This window comes from Mus caroli, chromosome 1 (genome assembly GCF_900094665.2).
Source record: "Mus caroli chromosome 1, CAROLI_EIJ_v1.1, whole genome shotgun sequence".
Taxonomy (NCBI): Eukaryota; Metazoa; Chordata; class Mammalia; order Rodentia; family Muridae; genus Mus; species Mus caroli.
In genome coordinates this window covers 149,141,119-149,156,848 of record NC_034570.1, presented here as the reverse complement: position 1 = coordinate 149,156,848, position 15,730 = coordinate 149,141,119, and the positions used below count along the sequence as shown (strand labels likewise).

The window sequence follows — 15,730 nt, the reverse complement described above, 5'->3', positions numbered from 1 at the left end:
ATGTTTTTATGCTGTGACTCAACCACATGGTGCTATGCATGCATGGTCCACACTTGAGATGAAAAGGGGACAGTGGAATTGGGCGAGATGGTCTGAATCTCAAGAGAATGATTGCAAAAGGCATGCGCTCTCTCTGACAGTTACCCGCTGCCCGGTGCTCCCGCCTACCAGTTTCGGGGTCACATTGGTGTTCACAAGGGTCTAGGAGCCGCCGGGCACAGAGGTCCATGGCCCAGGGCCCGCTGGAGTTCTGCTGAGAGAAGAGAATCACTTGGGCAGGGTTCAGCCAGTCACTGGCATCCAGCTGGCTCCCCTCCAGCAGGATGAAGCGGCTCCCTATGGGGTGACAGAGAAGAAGCATGTTGAAGAGGCACAAACAATACAGGGGCACAAGTCACCAGAGGCAGGGCACATCCTAATTCAGTATCGTTACTTCCACCAATCCTAGCCTACCATTAGTACCAGCACAAGGGAATGGCAGATGGAGGTCCTGCAGTCATATTGATTGCTGTGAAGCCAGGGACGTTAACCCTTCCAGCCATATCATTGCCTATTGCCATGCCTCAGATCATATTGCAGGAGTGTTCCTAAGGGATAGAGGGACAGAGTGGCTCTGTGGTGGCCATGGCATGGCTCCATCAGACCTAGCCACAAGGCATTGGCACTGATCCAGGTAACAAGGATGCGCCGCCTGTCTTCACCTCCTATGAAATAGCACTATGAACACTCACTCCCCACCTGTTTCCAGCCTTGCAGCAACAAAGAGAATAGATACTAACAAGTCAATTAGATGCTGTGGGACTAAATGATTCAGGGACTCTCAGAACCTATGGGAGTCACTTATCATTTTGGGTCCGCTTGCATAAAGGTAAATTATTACTTTTGAGGTCTAGACTTATAACAAGTGAATGCAGTTAACTGTCTATCACCTGGACCAAACAAACCAAAGCATGGCTGATCCTTAAACGCCTCTACTATCCTGTTAGCTTTTCGTCCCCCAAATGGTAAAAGGACCATGATGTCTACACATCTATAGCCACTGTGCTTTGCATTTCTCTACAAATAGGAGATTATTTACAGACGATGTGCATCGTGTATTGGAGATGACCTATCAAGTTTTTCATTTGCTCAATTTCTGCAATCATCTGTGTACAATCTAGCCATAACCTCTATCTTACATTTTCGGGTGTGTCCCTCCTCCCCACCATAGTGACCGTTGGTTTCTCCATCTTTTGCCCAGCTTGAAAACCAGCAACTACTGACGAAGTGGTTCCATCCTTGGCCGACTGAGCTCACCATCAGCGATCAAGTGCTCAGGGACATGTAGGGTGATCTTGACAACAAGAGGGCAGCTGACATGAGAAGAGCACACGAGGCCAATCACGCAGCTGGTGACACTGATCAGGGTCAGGGTGGTCTTATTCACAGGACTTCGGGGAGAGCCCACTGAAAGCAAGACAAAAGCACACAAGATACAGTGGTAAAAATCCAGGCACTGGCCAGATGACTCAGCCTTCTGCCAGCAAACAGAACCCACAGGGGTCAGAACATGTCTCTGCTATGTGACCTTAGGAAGGAAGCCTCATTAGGGACACCATGTGACCAGTTGAAGTAGGAAGGAACTTGGCCATCTGGTGGCCCTCACAGTCCCTAGTGGTGAGCTGAGTGCAGACTCTCCCCAATTTGACTGGGTCAGGTTTACAAGAGGCCACAAGGGGGCATTTCTCCCTCTGCCTCCCTAGCTGAGTTCAAAACTTGGATGCAAAATTGTTTAAACCTAAGGACATGCTGCCACAGTGTAAACCTGGGCTTCTGGGGGGCCTCCTCCCCCTGGAGGAGCTTGCCCTTGTTCTATGGATGAGCAAATGATGCTGTCACACCAGAATCCTCCTCTCAGCCCAGACACCACTGGAAAGAATGATGATAAAGCAAAGGCTTGGTTTGCTCATCTAGAAGGCTTAATTTTCTGCTGCTTTTAGATGAAGTGGTGGTAGGCAGAGGAAACTTTCTCTGGAGGCAGGATGCATGTGGGAGGGTGAGAAAGCAAGACAACAAAACGTAGAGTTCTCCTGGAAGTTTCTTACTTATGCTAATATTTATTATGGATAGCGATATAAGTCCCATTATGGAGGACACTGTGCTGTTGTTTCATTTTAAATATTTGTCTCCTCATAATATACCTAAAAGCCTGCCCAGTGACTATCTACATTGCAGAAGAGAAAAATAAGTCTCAAAGAGATGGTCTTAATTGTGACAGCTCACACTTACAAAGTGGTCATTATGCATCAGGGACCTGTGCTCAGAGTTCTACATTGATCGTTCACATCATTGAATAACAATCAAGGCAGCACCAAGCAGCTATCTTGAGAGGCTGCAGAGAATGGCCAGAGCCCAACAGCTATAAAGGTTAGAGCTTTGGGAGATGCTGAGCTCAGGAAACACTGAAATGAGTTTGGGGCCCAGGACTACCCACCCATCTGTTTGCAGGGTTTCCCAAGGGGCTATGGAGAGACTTGGGAGAAGGAAGAGATGCAGAGGTTGCCAGTAGCCTCTAGTTCTTGCAAGTTGGAGAGATACTATTCACACTAGTATCTTGACAGCCTGAGCTTCACCAGAGAAAACCCAGTTCCACCATTTTGAAGAAAGCTTCATTAAATATTAAATACTGATGAAGAGATGGACTTTGGTTAGGACCATTCCCTGGAATTTTCCAGCTGAATGGCCCTGAGACCCGTACTACAGGGGGTTACAAAGGCAAACCTACTGGCCGTGGTACTTTCCCAAGAGGCTTTATTATTTTTTAAGAACTGCATCTCCCAGCATTCCAGGGAGTTACCTAGTCCTTGGGCAAGATAATGCTTACAGATTAACTTTGAATATTACACATGGAGACCATTTCCTCACACTTAAGGATCAACCCATCCCAGTTACAGTATCACATCCATCAGCAGACCATCCCCCCTCCGGCACTAAATGCTACATACTGCCAACTCTATCTGTCCTGTTTCTCAAACCCGGTATCCTGTCTGATCTCCACTGTCATCAGATGGCTTCTCAACTCCTACAACTCCATTCCATCCAACTCTTTCCCCGTTTGCTCACAAGGCACACTTTCTTACCACCAACTCTTTAAATAGAAGGTCTTTTGTTTTGTTGTTGATGTTCAAGTTTACATCTCCATTCTCTCATCTTACATTAGGACTCAGGCAGTACCTGTCTTACCCTCACAGATACGCCCCCCTGGTTCTCAGCTATTGTCTACACTGCCTCCAGAGGAGAGACAGAGGCCTCCACATAGCTCACCTGACTAGCTAAACTAGACAGATTCAAGACCTTTGCAGTCACGACCATATTCTTCCCGGATTCTGCTGAGCTTTTGGCTGGCTTTCCCGAACAATCCACAAACATGCACCCTAGACTTTACTGAAGGAAACTATGTTTCAGTTTTCTCACTAAACCATCTCTTCCATTCCAGTGACTTTGCACAGATTATCTCCTCCTCCACAGAAGGCCATTTTGTCACCTTGTCATCCTGGTCAACACCTACGCTTCAACAACAGCTTCCTGAAAACACTTCCCTGAAACCTTCAAGAACAGATTCTCACTCTTCCTTGTTCTTCTAGCCCTTAGTGCACCCTGCTGTTACAGCTCTTATCACACGATGTCATCACTGTTTGCAGGCACTTGCCACTGCTCTCCTGTGATTGCAATAACTTGCAACTGATATTTTTGTCCCTTTCCTCTATGTGCACTGTCAACCCACAATCTAGCATTCTTGCCTGCCTTCACATTGTCCAGTGGTTTCCTATTTGTTTACAGAATCCAGTGCAATTCTAAGAGCGCAGCAGGCAGGTTTGTGCTTTGGTAGTTAGCTTATTCTCTGCCTTCAACCTTACTTCCCCTATGTTTGTTTATATCCTGGCTAGAGCTACAGGCTCCCTCACTTCCTTGACAACCACATTGCTTGGAGTCCTCAGTGGTTTTTTTTTTTTTTTCATGTACTTTATTCCTCTACTGAAATGTTCACATCTAAGAATTCTTTTTCCAGACATTCTATACATTACCTATGTTTCAGTGCTAACTCTTCTTTATTGCCTCCTATTGCTGTCATGTAGAATTAAATGTTATCGCTTCTGAGTGCTTGTTTTGTTTATTTACATTATTAAATAAAGCCTTATCATTCTGCCATGTTTTCATGCATCCACTACCTATCATAGAGGCTGACCCATAGGAGCTAGGTTATACGATGCTTTTGCTGGTCTCATTGATGTATCCAGTCCAATTAAGCAGACACTCACACACATATATTATAGGCAAACTCCTTTAGTAGGCACTTTGAAAAAATAATTATAGGAACGCTCCACCCCTAAGCCACTTACAGTTTAGTTAATAGCAATAGACAGTTGATGCATTACAGGGACTTGGAAGTTAGGAAAACAAATCATGTTATGCTGTAAAGAACTAACTCTAACCCATCACCAGGGGTTTTCTCAAATAAGACTTTATTAAAACAAGACACAACCTGCTTTGATACAGCCTAGATTGTGTATTTGTTCTATAAATGATTTTGAGCATCAAGGGAGAGGAAGGTACTGTTATCCATATTCTAATGTCAGGAAAAATGAGACTCTACAGTTAGTCAATTAAGAGCCCCACTGGCTTCTCAGGAAAAAAGGTGACAAGAAAAACTCAAATGCTATAGACTGAGGAGGTAACAGACACTGGAACACAGAAGGAAAGTATCTTTTCTCTTGGAGTTGCTGGGAAGAATAAATTCTGTATGAAGAGAATTTGAGTGGAGGTAGGACTCAGCCAGTATGTGTGAGTTCTGAAAGCCACTGGTTAGGCATTGTTTGGCAAGGCCACTGCATTATATCCACACAAAGATGACACAGTTGATGCCATTCATATATCCTCCACAATGTCTTGAGGAGAGTCTGTTTAGTATATTTCAACACGGGGCTCGGTAAAAACTATAGATGACTACTGGGAAGATCCAGCAGTAGCAATGAGGATTTCATAGTACTTTAGCAGTTGCCAAAAGAAAAAAAAGGATGTAATTCTCACAGAAGCCTTCTGTATGTGTTATTTGAAAGTCATTCAATATGTGAGAATGGATGCTCAGAGGGTCTACATCCTTCTGCCACGCCACACAGGAAGGAGATCCTGAAACTCACTGCTGTTTGTCTGTAGAACACTGTCAGAGGTAATGGCAACACCAGGAAGGCCATAGTATCTCCTACAGTAGCAGGAGTCACAGCTGAAGTCCATGACTTCACCTAGGATGACCCTGCAGCAATACATACAGATGTGTCGATGTGAATCATAAATTAGCTTAAACTGTGCCAGGAGAACTGAAGGGTTTGGAGGCATGGGTCTCAGGATTCTACTGAGTAAAACCTCAAAGGCCAAGTTATTCTCAACTCCTAGATAATTCCTTACTGACCATGCCCTCCTACCCCAGTCTAGCTCAATCTCAAGGCCAATGAAGTTGAACTGATGACAAGTACGTGTATTATTCATTTATTAAACCCCATCCACTTTATTTGTCTGAATAGTAAAACATGACTGCTGAGTCTTCCAGAAGAAATTGAGAGTCTTCTGACCAAGAAACAGCCTTTCAAACAACATGGAAACTTGTTTGAGAGTGCTATTATCTGGGAGAGAGGATTCTCACTCTCACCCGAACCCTAGGCTCTCCATTCCTCCCAGGAGGAAGCTCCAGCTGGGATCCAGGCATTCTTCCTGCTGAAGTTGGCTCCAGTCCACAGAGTGAGCGCTCTGTGGCCCCTGCCTTTCCCACCCACACCCTACTTACACACCTTCCCACCATCCCTACCTCGACTGCGCCTCCGGCTCCGAGAGGGGTCTGTGTAAAAGGTCAGCTGTGGGTCATTTTCTGCCTCTGTGCTGGAGTCCCCTTCAGGGTTCAAGAAGGCAGAACCAGCTGAAATGAATTGAGAATCAGAGTAGATATTTTCATTTCGCATCATGCAGAATCACAGGATGAGGTCTAATTGGGAAGTCAATAAAAATAAGAGTGGCTGACAGACAGTCTGGGAGAGGTAGCTGAGGGGCTAGAACTTCTTGATACCCAGGCTTGTGAAGAAGCAGACACTTATGAGAGCAACTGATAGCGCTCTGATCCCTGCAGAGAACATGGTTCCAGGATTAGGGACTTGTCGGGCATCTGCTTGTCAGAGAGGACTTCCAGAGGTGGGAGGGGGTAGAGGAAAAAGAAAGGAAAATGTTCTATTCTGCTTGATAGAAGACCAGAATTATATCACAGCAGAAAAGACATTATACTTCTGAGTTTTTCCTGATTCAAGAATATATACAAAAAGGATAAAAAGACAGATAGGCATATGTGCAGGGAACATGTCCTGCAAGCCCTCTAAAACAGGGGCATTTTTTCTATTGTTTGATGGATATACCCTCTGTCCTTTTCTGATACTGAAACAGGTAAAGGGGTTTTAATCTCCCTTTAAAATGGAATTGAGTCATACCCTGATTATAATCACATTTTCCTCATTGAATAGGTGGGCAACTTTCCATATTAACAAATAAAGATCCACATGATCATTTTAAATGACTGCATGGTAAATCACTGGACATTAGGCAGATGTGCCAGATAGTCTACCAATTCCCTATTGATGGGCATCTATACCATTTCCAATTTTTAGCTTGTTTAAATGTGATAAGCAGCCATTTACAAACATCTTTGCACAGTTGTTCAATTTGTTCCTAGAAAATACTCATGCCCATGACAGTATGTAATCAAGAGGTTTCTAATCTTAAATTTTGGGGTGAGTAGCATCTATCTGGCCTCCTGAAGGTTGTGCCAGACATATACATTTGTAGATATGTGTCACAGTGCACATAGTTGGATTAATGGGCCCACCTCTGTCCACATTCTGGAACTCATCGGAATAACTTAGAACTAGACATGAGTACCTCTGGCTTTATTGTTGATCCTCTTTCTCTGGCTGCTGGAGGTGTGGGAGAGCAGAGTGGCTTGCTGGTGGTTGGCATCCACGGGGCTTGTGGCTATGATATTGTCTTTATACTTGTTCATCAGGGAAAGCTTGGCATTGTCACTCCCTATATAAGGAAAAGTCAGGAAAAACAAAACAAAACAAAACAAAACAAAACAAAACAAGAGTAAAGGCAAAAAATGAATGGAAGTGAGAAAGTCTGCTTGAGCTGAGTAGATAGGTCCCAATTATTGAAACGAGGAACATAGAAAAAGAGGCTGGTGAAAAGGAAGACATTCCTCTCTGCTGTCTAGGGGCTACAAAGTTACAGGAGGAGTGAAGTAAGAGGATTACCATTGAAAATCCAATTTCGCTAATTCCGTATTGATAATGTCACTACTTGCCAGCCTTTGGCTAAACACAAAATGCGGGGTTTTTCCTTCTGGACAGCACTGGGTTTTAGCAGAAATAGAATCTATGTGCATTCTGACAAAATGTGGCCTGTCGTTCATCACAGACTCCACTATTCCCTGCTGATTGAACTCTAATTAATGCATGGACTTGTGCAATGTGTCTGTTCCCTAAAGAGCTTTGGGATTGAACCCCCAAGTACCATTTGTCCATTCCATGGCCTTGGTGCTATGTGGCATATGATGCATGTTGGAGAATCCTCCTTTCTACTCTCAGATTTTAAAGTTCTCAGACATTAGATTGTATTAGGAAATGATTATTGATACAAGTCATCTTCTAGATGCTAAAGAGAATTTCCATTTCCCACTTATGTAATTTCACCTTTTGCAGCCTCATGGAAAGTCTCTGCATCTTTAGCAGCATGCTGTATTGACTGTGTCTTCCCCAAAGAAGGTACTGGGCAGTACCTTGAGGACCACTGTTGAGATGCTGTCTTTTAAGGTGTACTTATTCATAGCAGTTTGAGAGAGAGAGATGTGGGCTATCTTAAAAGGACAGATCTTCCCTCTCTGCATGTTTTTGACCGTGATCTTGTTCTGTTATGTTAGGGCCAAGGCTGTCCTATCCACTCTCTCGATAGATATAGCTAACATCTAAGATCTGATGCTTTGATTGAATTCTTTCATTTTATTTGGAAAAAAAGTGAATCCTGTGTAGAAGCACATAAGCAGAAGATAACACAATTAGAAGACCCAAGGCCCACATCTTAGGAGGCAGAGACAGAAAACCAAACCAAAACCAATCAAAACAAGAACCAACCAAACAAAAGCAGATAGCTGAGGACCTTCCATGTTACTAGAGAACCAAGTGGCCTGTGAGAATATGTGGTATACAAGCAAGTCAAGCCAGGTCAGTTTCCCAAGCTGCCTTCTTACTTCCTAGAGGGCTGTACAAAGAAGCTCTAATATACTTGGGCTACATGTAAAGGCATCTCTTTGCTACCAAGCTCGGTGGAAGTGCAAGTGGAAGTAGAGCCAACTTACATTATGGTTCTTCTTTTATAAGGAAGTGGGTTGTTTTTACATTTTTTTTTAAGTCTGAGAATTTCATCAATATATACAATGCATTTTGATCAGACCCACCCATTTTTATTCCTCTTATATCCTCCCACACACTTCCCCATCTCACCTTTATGTCCTTTTAATAAAGTTTTTTTTTTTAATGTATGTATATGGCTGTAGGGCTGTCCACTGGAGCACAGGCAACCTACCAAGGATCACACTCATAAAGACAACTGGCTTTCTCGCAGGAACTATTAAGTGTTAATAGCACCTCAGTTGGGATGGAGCTCATGAAACAGGTTATTTGAGTCTACCCCCAAAGAAAGGCATTGGTACATCTTGCTGTATAACAGTCATTGACTATCCCTATTTACTCTTTGGCTCCCTGAGCAAGGACTAAACAGGCCCATCCCTTCTTCCATTCCTACCTGGTGTGAGGTCCATCCCAGACTTCTCATTGCATCCCTGTAGGGAGTCCAAAGTGCGTGTGACCTGACTGGCAAAGTCCTCCCCTCCATTCATGCACTCCCTTTGCAGGTGGTGACGCAGGTCTGTGATGTCATACTCATAGCCATCCAGGATGGGTGTCTCCCGGATGCTCAGAGTGCCACTGGAGTTGTGGCCCTGCACACGGGCATTGCGCAAGCTTTCCCGCCCATGGCCTCCAATCAGCACAGATGGGATGTAGTGAATCTCATTGGCTGCCTCTGCACTGGCACTCTTCTGGGGCTGGGGAACCCGGCGACGTTTGCACCAGCGCCTGCGAGTGTATAGGATCATCACCAGGCACAAGATGGATAGCAACAGAGCGATCATGCCACCCTGGAAAGACAGGACATCAGATGTTTGCACAAAGAAAGATAAGCTCTCCCCACAGTGTCATAGGTACTCCATTCATCACTCATTCATTAATTTACTCATTCAAATGTACTGAGCACTTATAGGAAGCATCACTCAGTAACTAAGGGACACTCTGCAGGTATTGGTGCTTAACAAGGAAGAAAAATGAGAAGACCTGTTTAGTGCAATGTTTCAAGGAATCCAGTTGCTGCTGGCTTAGCAAATATTTGAGATAGAAGGTGGGGAGTATTGAGATTTGGGGTTTTCAGTAGCAGAAGCCAAAGAGAGAATTTGTTTCTTATGCCAAACATGCTACACATAAAACTGCCTTAGAACTTTCTTTTCAGCAGCCAGCATGGGATGGCATCGAGTTTCATCTCATAACTAAACAATCAATCTTAGATGGATCCTAACACTGGATCCACAAATCAATGAGTCCTATCAGTTCTAAAACAGGTTTCTTGTCTATACAATAAAGAAGTCGCCAGTTAACTGCTGATGGGAGTTGCTAAGTATCAGGAAAAGTAATGATGGAAAGTGCCCAGCACAATACATCACACACCATCAAGGACCTGCTCAGCTGTCTCCATCAGAATAACTGGCCCAGCAGGGGAAACCATCAACCCATTTACATCCATCAGAATTCAGTAGTAACTGTGTGAAGAAATCCCACTGTTTATACATGCCTTGGGTGGCAGGGACTCAGTTTAGTTTTGTTTCCATGGAGAAAAGGACTGATGTCACCAGTCTGGCTGGTGGGGGAGTTTCCTGATGAACCCTCAACAACCCAGAGGTCACCACCTCAGAGACCAGTTCTTACAAGTCAGGACAGCACCAGCTGTCTGCTGTAGATAAAGATACAGTGTTCAGTGAGGCTGAACAACTGGCCCTGACGACCCAAGCTGGGGTTTGGGGAGATGAAGAGAGCTTCCTACGTTCTTTCCTTTACAGCACCCCAGGGACATAAACCTTCTGGTGCACACTCAAGCTCATCCCTGTATTTTGGCCAATATCGCATTAAATCTATTTCACTAGGTCAAGGTGCGCCAAAACGTTCTCCTCATGACTTTGGCTTTAGCCACTGCCATCCTACTGAATATTATAGAGTTAAAAGTCTCTGTCATTTCCCATGGAGTCCAACCTATGAAGATGGATCAAGAGTATTCCCGCAAACAAATTTAAAGGTTTCTCTTCTTTTCTTCCCCCCAGTGTCACAATGATTATGTTTTGGATTTATAAATACAGTCTCCCAGTAAATCTTCCGGGCTATTCTCCATTTGCCACCATCTTTGTGAGAAAAGGACATATGCACACATATATGCCAACAAGCACACATACACACTCACACACTGCCATGCTCAAGCAGGCTACACACGGAGGCAAAGCAGCACTCAGCAGAGGCAGCTGGTAAGTGACATGCCAAATCATGAGGCCTGGTAGGAACTTAAATTTCTGCTTTTCAAGTCTTTCTTACTTTATTTTGAGGTGGCATTCTTCTGATGCAGCTTCTCAGGCAGGTACACAGAGAGTAATCCATTCTGATTGCATAGGGTGGAAGTATAAAACCAAGTATTCTAGGTCCTCTTAACTGCTACCTCCCCTGCAGTCCATATTGAGGACTCTCAGACACATGAAGCGGAATGCACTCTGCCTACAGGACACCACAGTCGACTGTATAGAACCAAGCCCTGAGCTAATGCACGGACAGTAAGCATCTGTGTACGACCTAATAGCTTTCAGCAGAGCCGTCAATCATCTTCATGGCAGAGTAGATGGGCTATCCTTTCTCTCACCCCAAACTAAAGCTGCAACAATAGGTAATTAAGCCACACAGAAGGAATAACTTCCCGACTGAGAGAAGTTGTCAGACATTGAATTAGGCCACTGAAAGCCAGAGGTAATTTTATTCCCCAAAGAGCTGTAAGAGCGACATAAACATCAATCCCGGAGGAATGGTTTGAACACCATCTTTCTGGATCACACAGGGTTCCTTAGGAGCCCCTCCACCCTTCCTTACTAATTCTGCATACAGATGGTCACAACAGGGTTACAGTGAAATCCAGCCTATAGATACATTGCCCATATCACTCAATAATAAAAAGATACCAAGCTGTTCATTAATGGGTGCTTTTACTATGAATTAGACAGTTGTTCATAATGCTTAAAGTTTTAACTCTAAGAGTATCCCCACTGTTGTTTTAAAAAAAAAAAAAAGAATGAGGCATGGAAGTTAATTTGTCCAAGGTCATGCAATGTGCAAAATTAGAAGGACTGTAGTAGAGCCCTACTGACTAATTTCAGAGCCTATTTTCTTTGTATGGAGGGGGCAGGGTGTGTGTAGGGGAGGGCAAGCATATGCAGAGGCCAGAAGTCAATGCTGGGTGTCTTCCTTTATTGGTAGTCATCTTATTTTTTAAACAGAGACTGTCTCTGGACTGTTTGGTCAGCTATGTCCCAGGATCCTCCGGTATCTGCCCTACCCTTTGCTGTGTCCAGTTACAGAATCTCACCACAGTGAACTACAGTGCCTGAATATCATGTGGGTGCTGGTTATGAAATCAGGTCTCCATGCTTGCACAGCATACACTGTGCAAGTATGCTGTGCAAGCACAGTGTATGCTGTGCAAGCATGGAGCACTGAGCCATCTCCTTAGAGTACATCTCCCCCAGACTATAGACACAGAGCATATAGACCATTAGGCTTCAGTCACTATGAGGAGCATTGCCCATAGAAACAGAAGTTTTCTTCTGGCTCTTCACACAGTCAAAGGATAAAATGGGCACGTGAGGATACCTGTATGTAGATCCATCCTAACTTCACACATTGAAAAAAGAAACTAGCCAATGTCTACATCTACCTGACCAGAAGCCGGAGAACCATCATCACTAAGAACCATTTCACAAGCAACGACTAAGAACCCAGATCCAAGATTATGTGGTAGATACACTAACCAACAATAACCCCACACCTCTCTCACATTTTATCTTCTCCATGTTTAAAAATGCCAGCAAGGTGTTGTTAGGTCATAAAATTGAGATAAATTTTAACATAGAAATGCATGTTCTCTTTTAGCTCAGCACACACTGAAAATCTCTAGGTTTGCCCCCCTCATCTGATGAGCAGCCCATGGTGCCCAGAGAAGTTAAGATAGTGGTGGAGTTGAGTGCGAGACTCTCAGATCCTTCACTTCCATGAGGCCAATTTGTTAGGGTCCTATACAATTAACTTATTATATAATAAAGTCCAGACATCCAACTGAAGATGTCTTATGTTTGTTTCTCTAAAACATACAGCCTATAAAAAGTTAGAAAACAAGGTTTTATTTGACTAAACCTGTATATTTAGTGTCTCTGGAGTAACATCAATAGAATGTTTTCTTTGCTGAGAGGCAGAGACTTTTGATGGCCTCAGCTCTCTAGCAATTGGTTACCAGTAACAAGCTCCAGCCAGCAAGGGCAATTTTCCTCAGGCATAGGGAAAGGGTTCTCAGGACTCAGGTTCTTCTAAAGTTTCCTTGCTCCCATAATACAACTTGGTAACAGGCGTCTCAACACTTTGTTGTGACTTAATAATTAATAGTGGATTGTTATAAAAACAATATTATGTAAGATGTAATATTATGTGCTATTTATATGTGATGTTCTTTAAAATGAGATTTTGTGATGATAATAATAAGTTCACTATGGATAAGTTTTTCTGACTTACGTGCTCTATTCAATGATCAGATACCAAGCAGAAGTATAAAACCCCTTCATAATAATAATAAAAAAAAGATGCATTGTTATATTTGAATTAGGGCATGTGTGTAGAAAGCTAAATAATTGGTCCTTATACAATGAGAACTTGGAAGCCCACTGGGACATTTGGTTACAATTACAATCTCATACAAACCCAGTTCATTGGACTACCCACTATTTTTACCTCCCCTACCTTCAGAGAAAAGTTTACAAATGAAAGTCATAGATGCCTTAGGATATTTCTTTCAAAGACTGTAAGAGAGGTAGCATATGACAAAGGCCCACACCTTAGGTCAAGGGCAACTGGGGACTTCCTGTTAACCAAATGTGGAAGAAACACAAGATAAAGGTATTATGGGATCTGCAAATGAAAGTTTATTGGGAGGAACAAAGTCCTTCTGGCATCTGAGGCTAGATAGACTTGTGCCTATATTCTGAGCAAGAACACACTGGCCAATCTGACGTCAGTGAAAGTACAGTTGTTGGCAATCCTTGGCTGGTTTTGTGTTTCTGGACTTCTTCACTCTGTTCAGAGTGTATTTGTGTTAGCTTCAGGTTTTATGGCACTGAAAACCCAAAACAAAACATTAAGGTGCATCTATATTCAGGTGATGAGCAATAAGGTACAGACTGTGAACATTAAAAATAAATAACAACTGACTTCATGGCATTGCATTATTTGCTCTTTATTCATCTTTGCATGGGGCTTCTGACCATTTTATTGATTTTTCAAAACTGTTAACATTTTGTAAGGACAACTGAATGGGAAGCATATGTAGACTCCACATCTATTCGCAAATATCTTGTAAAAAAAGTGGCATTTAAAAACATATTTTTCTTTTAAAAAAATCAATAAATCATTCATGCTGGCTTTAATAGAGATCAAACAAATGAAAACAACCTTTATTTTATTATGAAATTGGCATTTATGCTACTCACTGAAGAGAGAGGAACATGAAGCTTGTCAGATAGTTTGTATATTTTATAGGTTTTTTTGTGTAACAGTGTTTTCGATAACATTGACAGTTATTTCCAAGGGTCAGTGAACTTTTAGTCAGATCTACTTTTTATGTTTATTCTAATCCCCTGATTTAACCACAAGACCCACTGTGTGCTCACCCTAGGTTCTGGCTCATACCTCCGATTTTAGCTGACTCTTCAAAGTTAGTTCAGCATTCTGGGTTCCGTGGACTCCTCTCCAGCCTCAGTGCCCTGAGCATAGGCCCTCCACACTACCCACTAGTCATTCTCTCTTGGACTGACTTTTCCATCTCTTCTAATAGACATAGTCTTAATGAAAGTTGGGGTCATGTCCGACACATCTCTTATAGCTCAAGAGTTGGTTTTAGTACCTAGCATAAGCAGAAAACCAATAACTGCTTGTAGAATGGAAGGAAAGGATTAAGTAAAAGAGGGAGGGAGTCTGAGAGGGAGAGAGGGAGAGCAAGAAAGAGAGAGAGGAAGACAGGGCTCATAGATTTTGAATTCATTGTATTATAGACATCTATAGGCCTACAAGCTAAACTGATACAAGCCCATTACTTATGAAACTAACTTATTTGTTATTAAGCCATTCAGTGAATGTTTGCCAGACCTGCACTAGGAATGTACCTTTCTTGTGGTTTACTAGTGTTATTACTGTTACAGGAATAATACAGCTAGGGTTCCTAATCTAATGGTGTTTACATTCTAGTCAGGGAACAAAATCAAAGAACAAAAGTAAATGCAGACATAAAAGAAAGCCACTCTGATTATTGGTACTAAAAACAGCTAGTGCTTTTTAGAATAAAAGGAACAGCAATAGGTGAATATATGTTGTGCAAAAATGGAGTAACCTGGAGACCAGTGAAACCCTTCCCTGTTCAGTGTCACATGATCAATAAATCATAGAATAAAAGAGACTGGATCTATTAAATGTCACAGAAGTTTAGAGCATCACCTGGGCTCTGTGGACCATTGGCAGAAAAGTGGAAAAGCTGAGATTTTGTTTCTAGTGACCATCTGTCAAGAGACTGTGGCCAATCAATCAGCTAGCATTTCAAAGTCCAGTGAAGGAGGAACAGTAGAGTGAATTTGAGACATCATTAATTATCCCTTGGGGCAACTTGACACACAGAATTCAAAATCACATCCCTAAACAAATTAAAGAGTAGTGAAAAATAAGAATTAAATAGGCACATTCTTATTTTTTCTTAAGAATGCCCAAAGAGCAGGGCCAAGAATCACATATGGCAACAATAGCTTATATCCACCTTTGACTTTTCCAGAAACCAGACATAAAGGAGAGCTTCATCAAACCCGTTGTGGCATCTAGCCACATTCTAATCCACAACCAGATTGCCCTGAATAAACAATTAATGACATAGATAACAGACAGAGACAGATGATGAATAGATACTTAGATAATAAACAAATAAATGTTATACAAAAGATAGATAAATAGATAGATAGATAGATAGATAGATAGATAGATAGATAGATAGATAGATAGATAGATAGATAGATGGATGGATGGATGGATGGATGGATGGATGGATGGATGGATGGATGGATGATAGATAGCTTCAAGAACTTTCTGACCTTGTGATTTGTAAGTCCATTAGAAAACAGATGCTGGCGAGGATGTGGAGAAAGAGGAACACTCCTCCATTGTTGGTGGGATTGCAAGCTTGTACAACCACTCTGGAAATCAGTCTGGCGGTTCCT

At 42.6% G+C, this 15,730-nt stretch overlaps 1 protein-coding gene across 1 annotated transcript in view; it reads right to left on the bottom strand.

Annotated features, from left to right (window-relative positions):
• The window catches only part of Astn1 (astrotactin 1), a 319,074-nt gene that overhangs the window by 167,446 nt on the left and 135,898 nt on the right, over positions 1 to 15,730 (bottom strand). The window contains exons 3-7 of the mRNA XM_021156108.1: positions 8,875 to 9,268; positions 6,955 to 7,101; positions 5,840 to 5,947; positions 1,297 to 1,446; positions 169 to 336 (exon numbers count right to left, since the gene is read on the bottom strand). Of these exons, the coding sequence (XP_021011767.1) occupies positions 169 to 336; positions 1,297 to 1,446; positions 5,840 to 5,947; positions 6,955 to 7,101; positions 8,875 to 9,268 (967 nt within the window). The remainder of the gene's footprint in view (positions 1 to 168; positions 337 to 1,296; positions 1,447 to 5,839; positions 5,948 to 6,954; positions 7,102 to 8,874; positions 9,269 to 15,730) is intronic.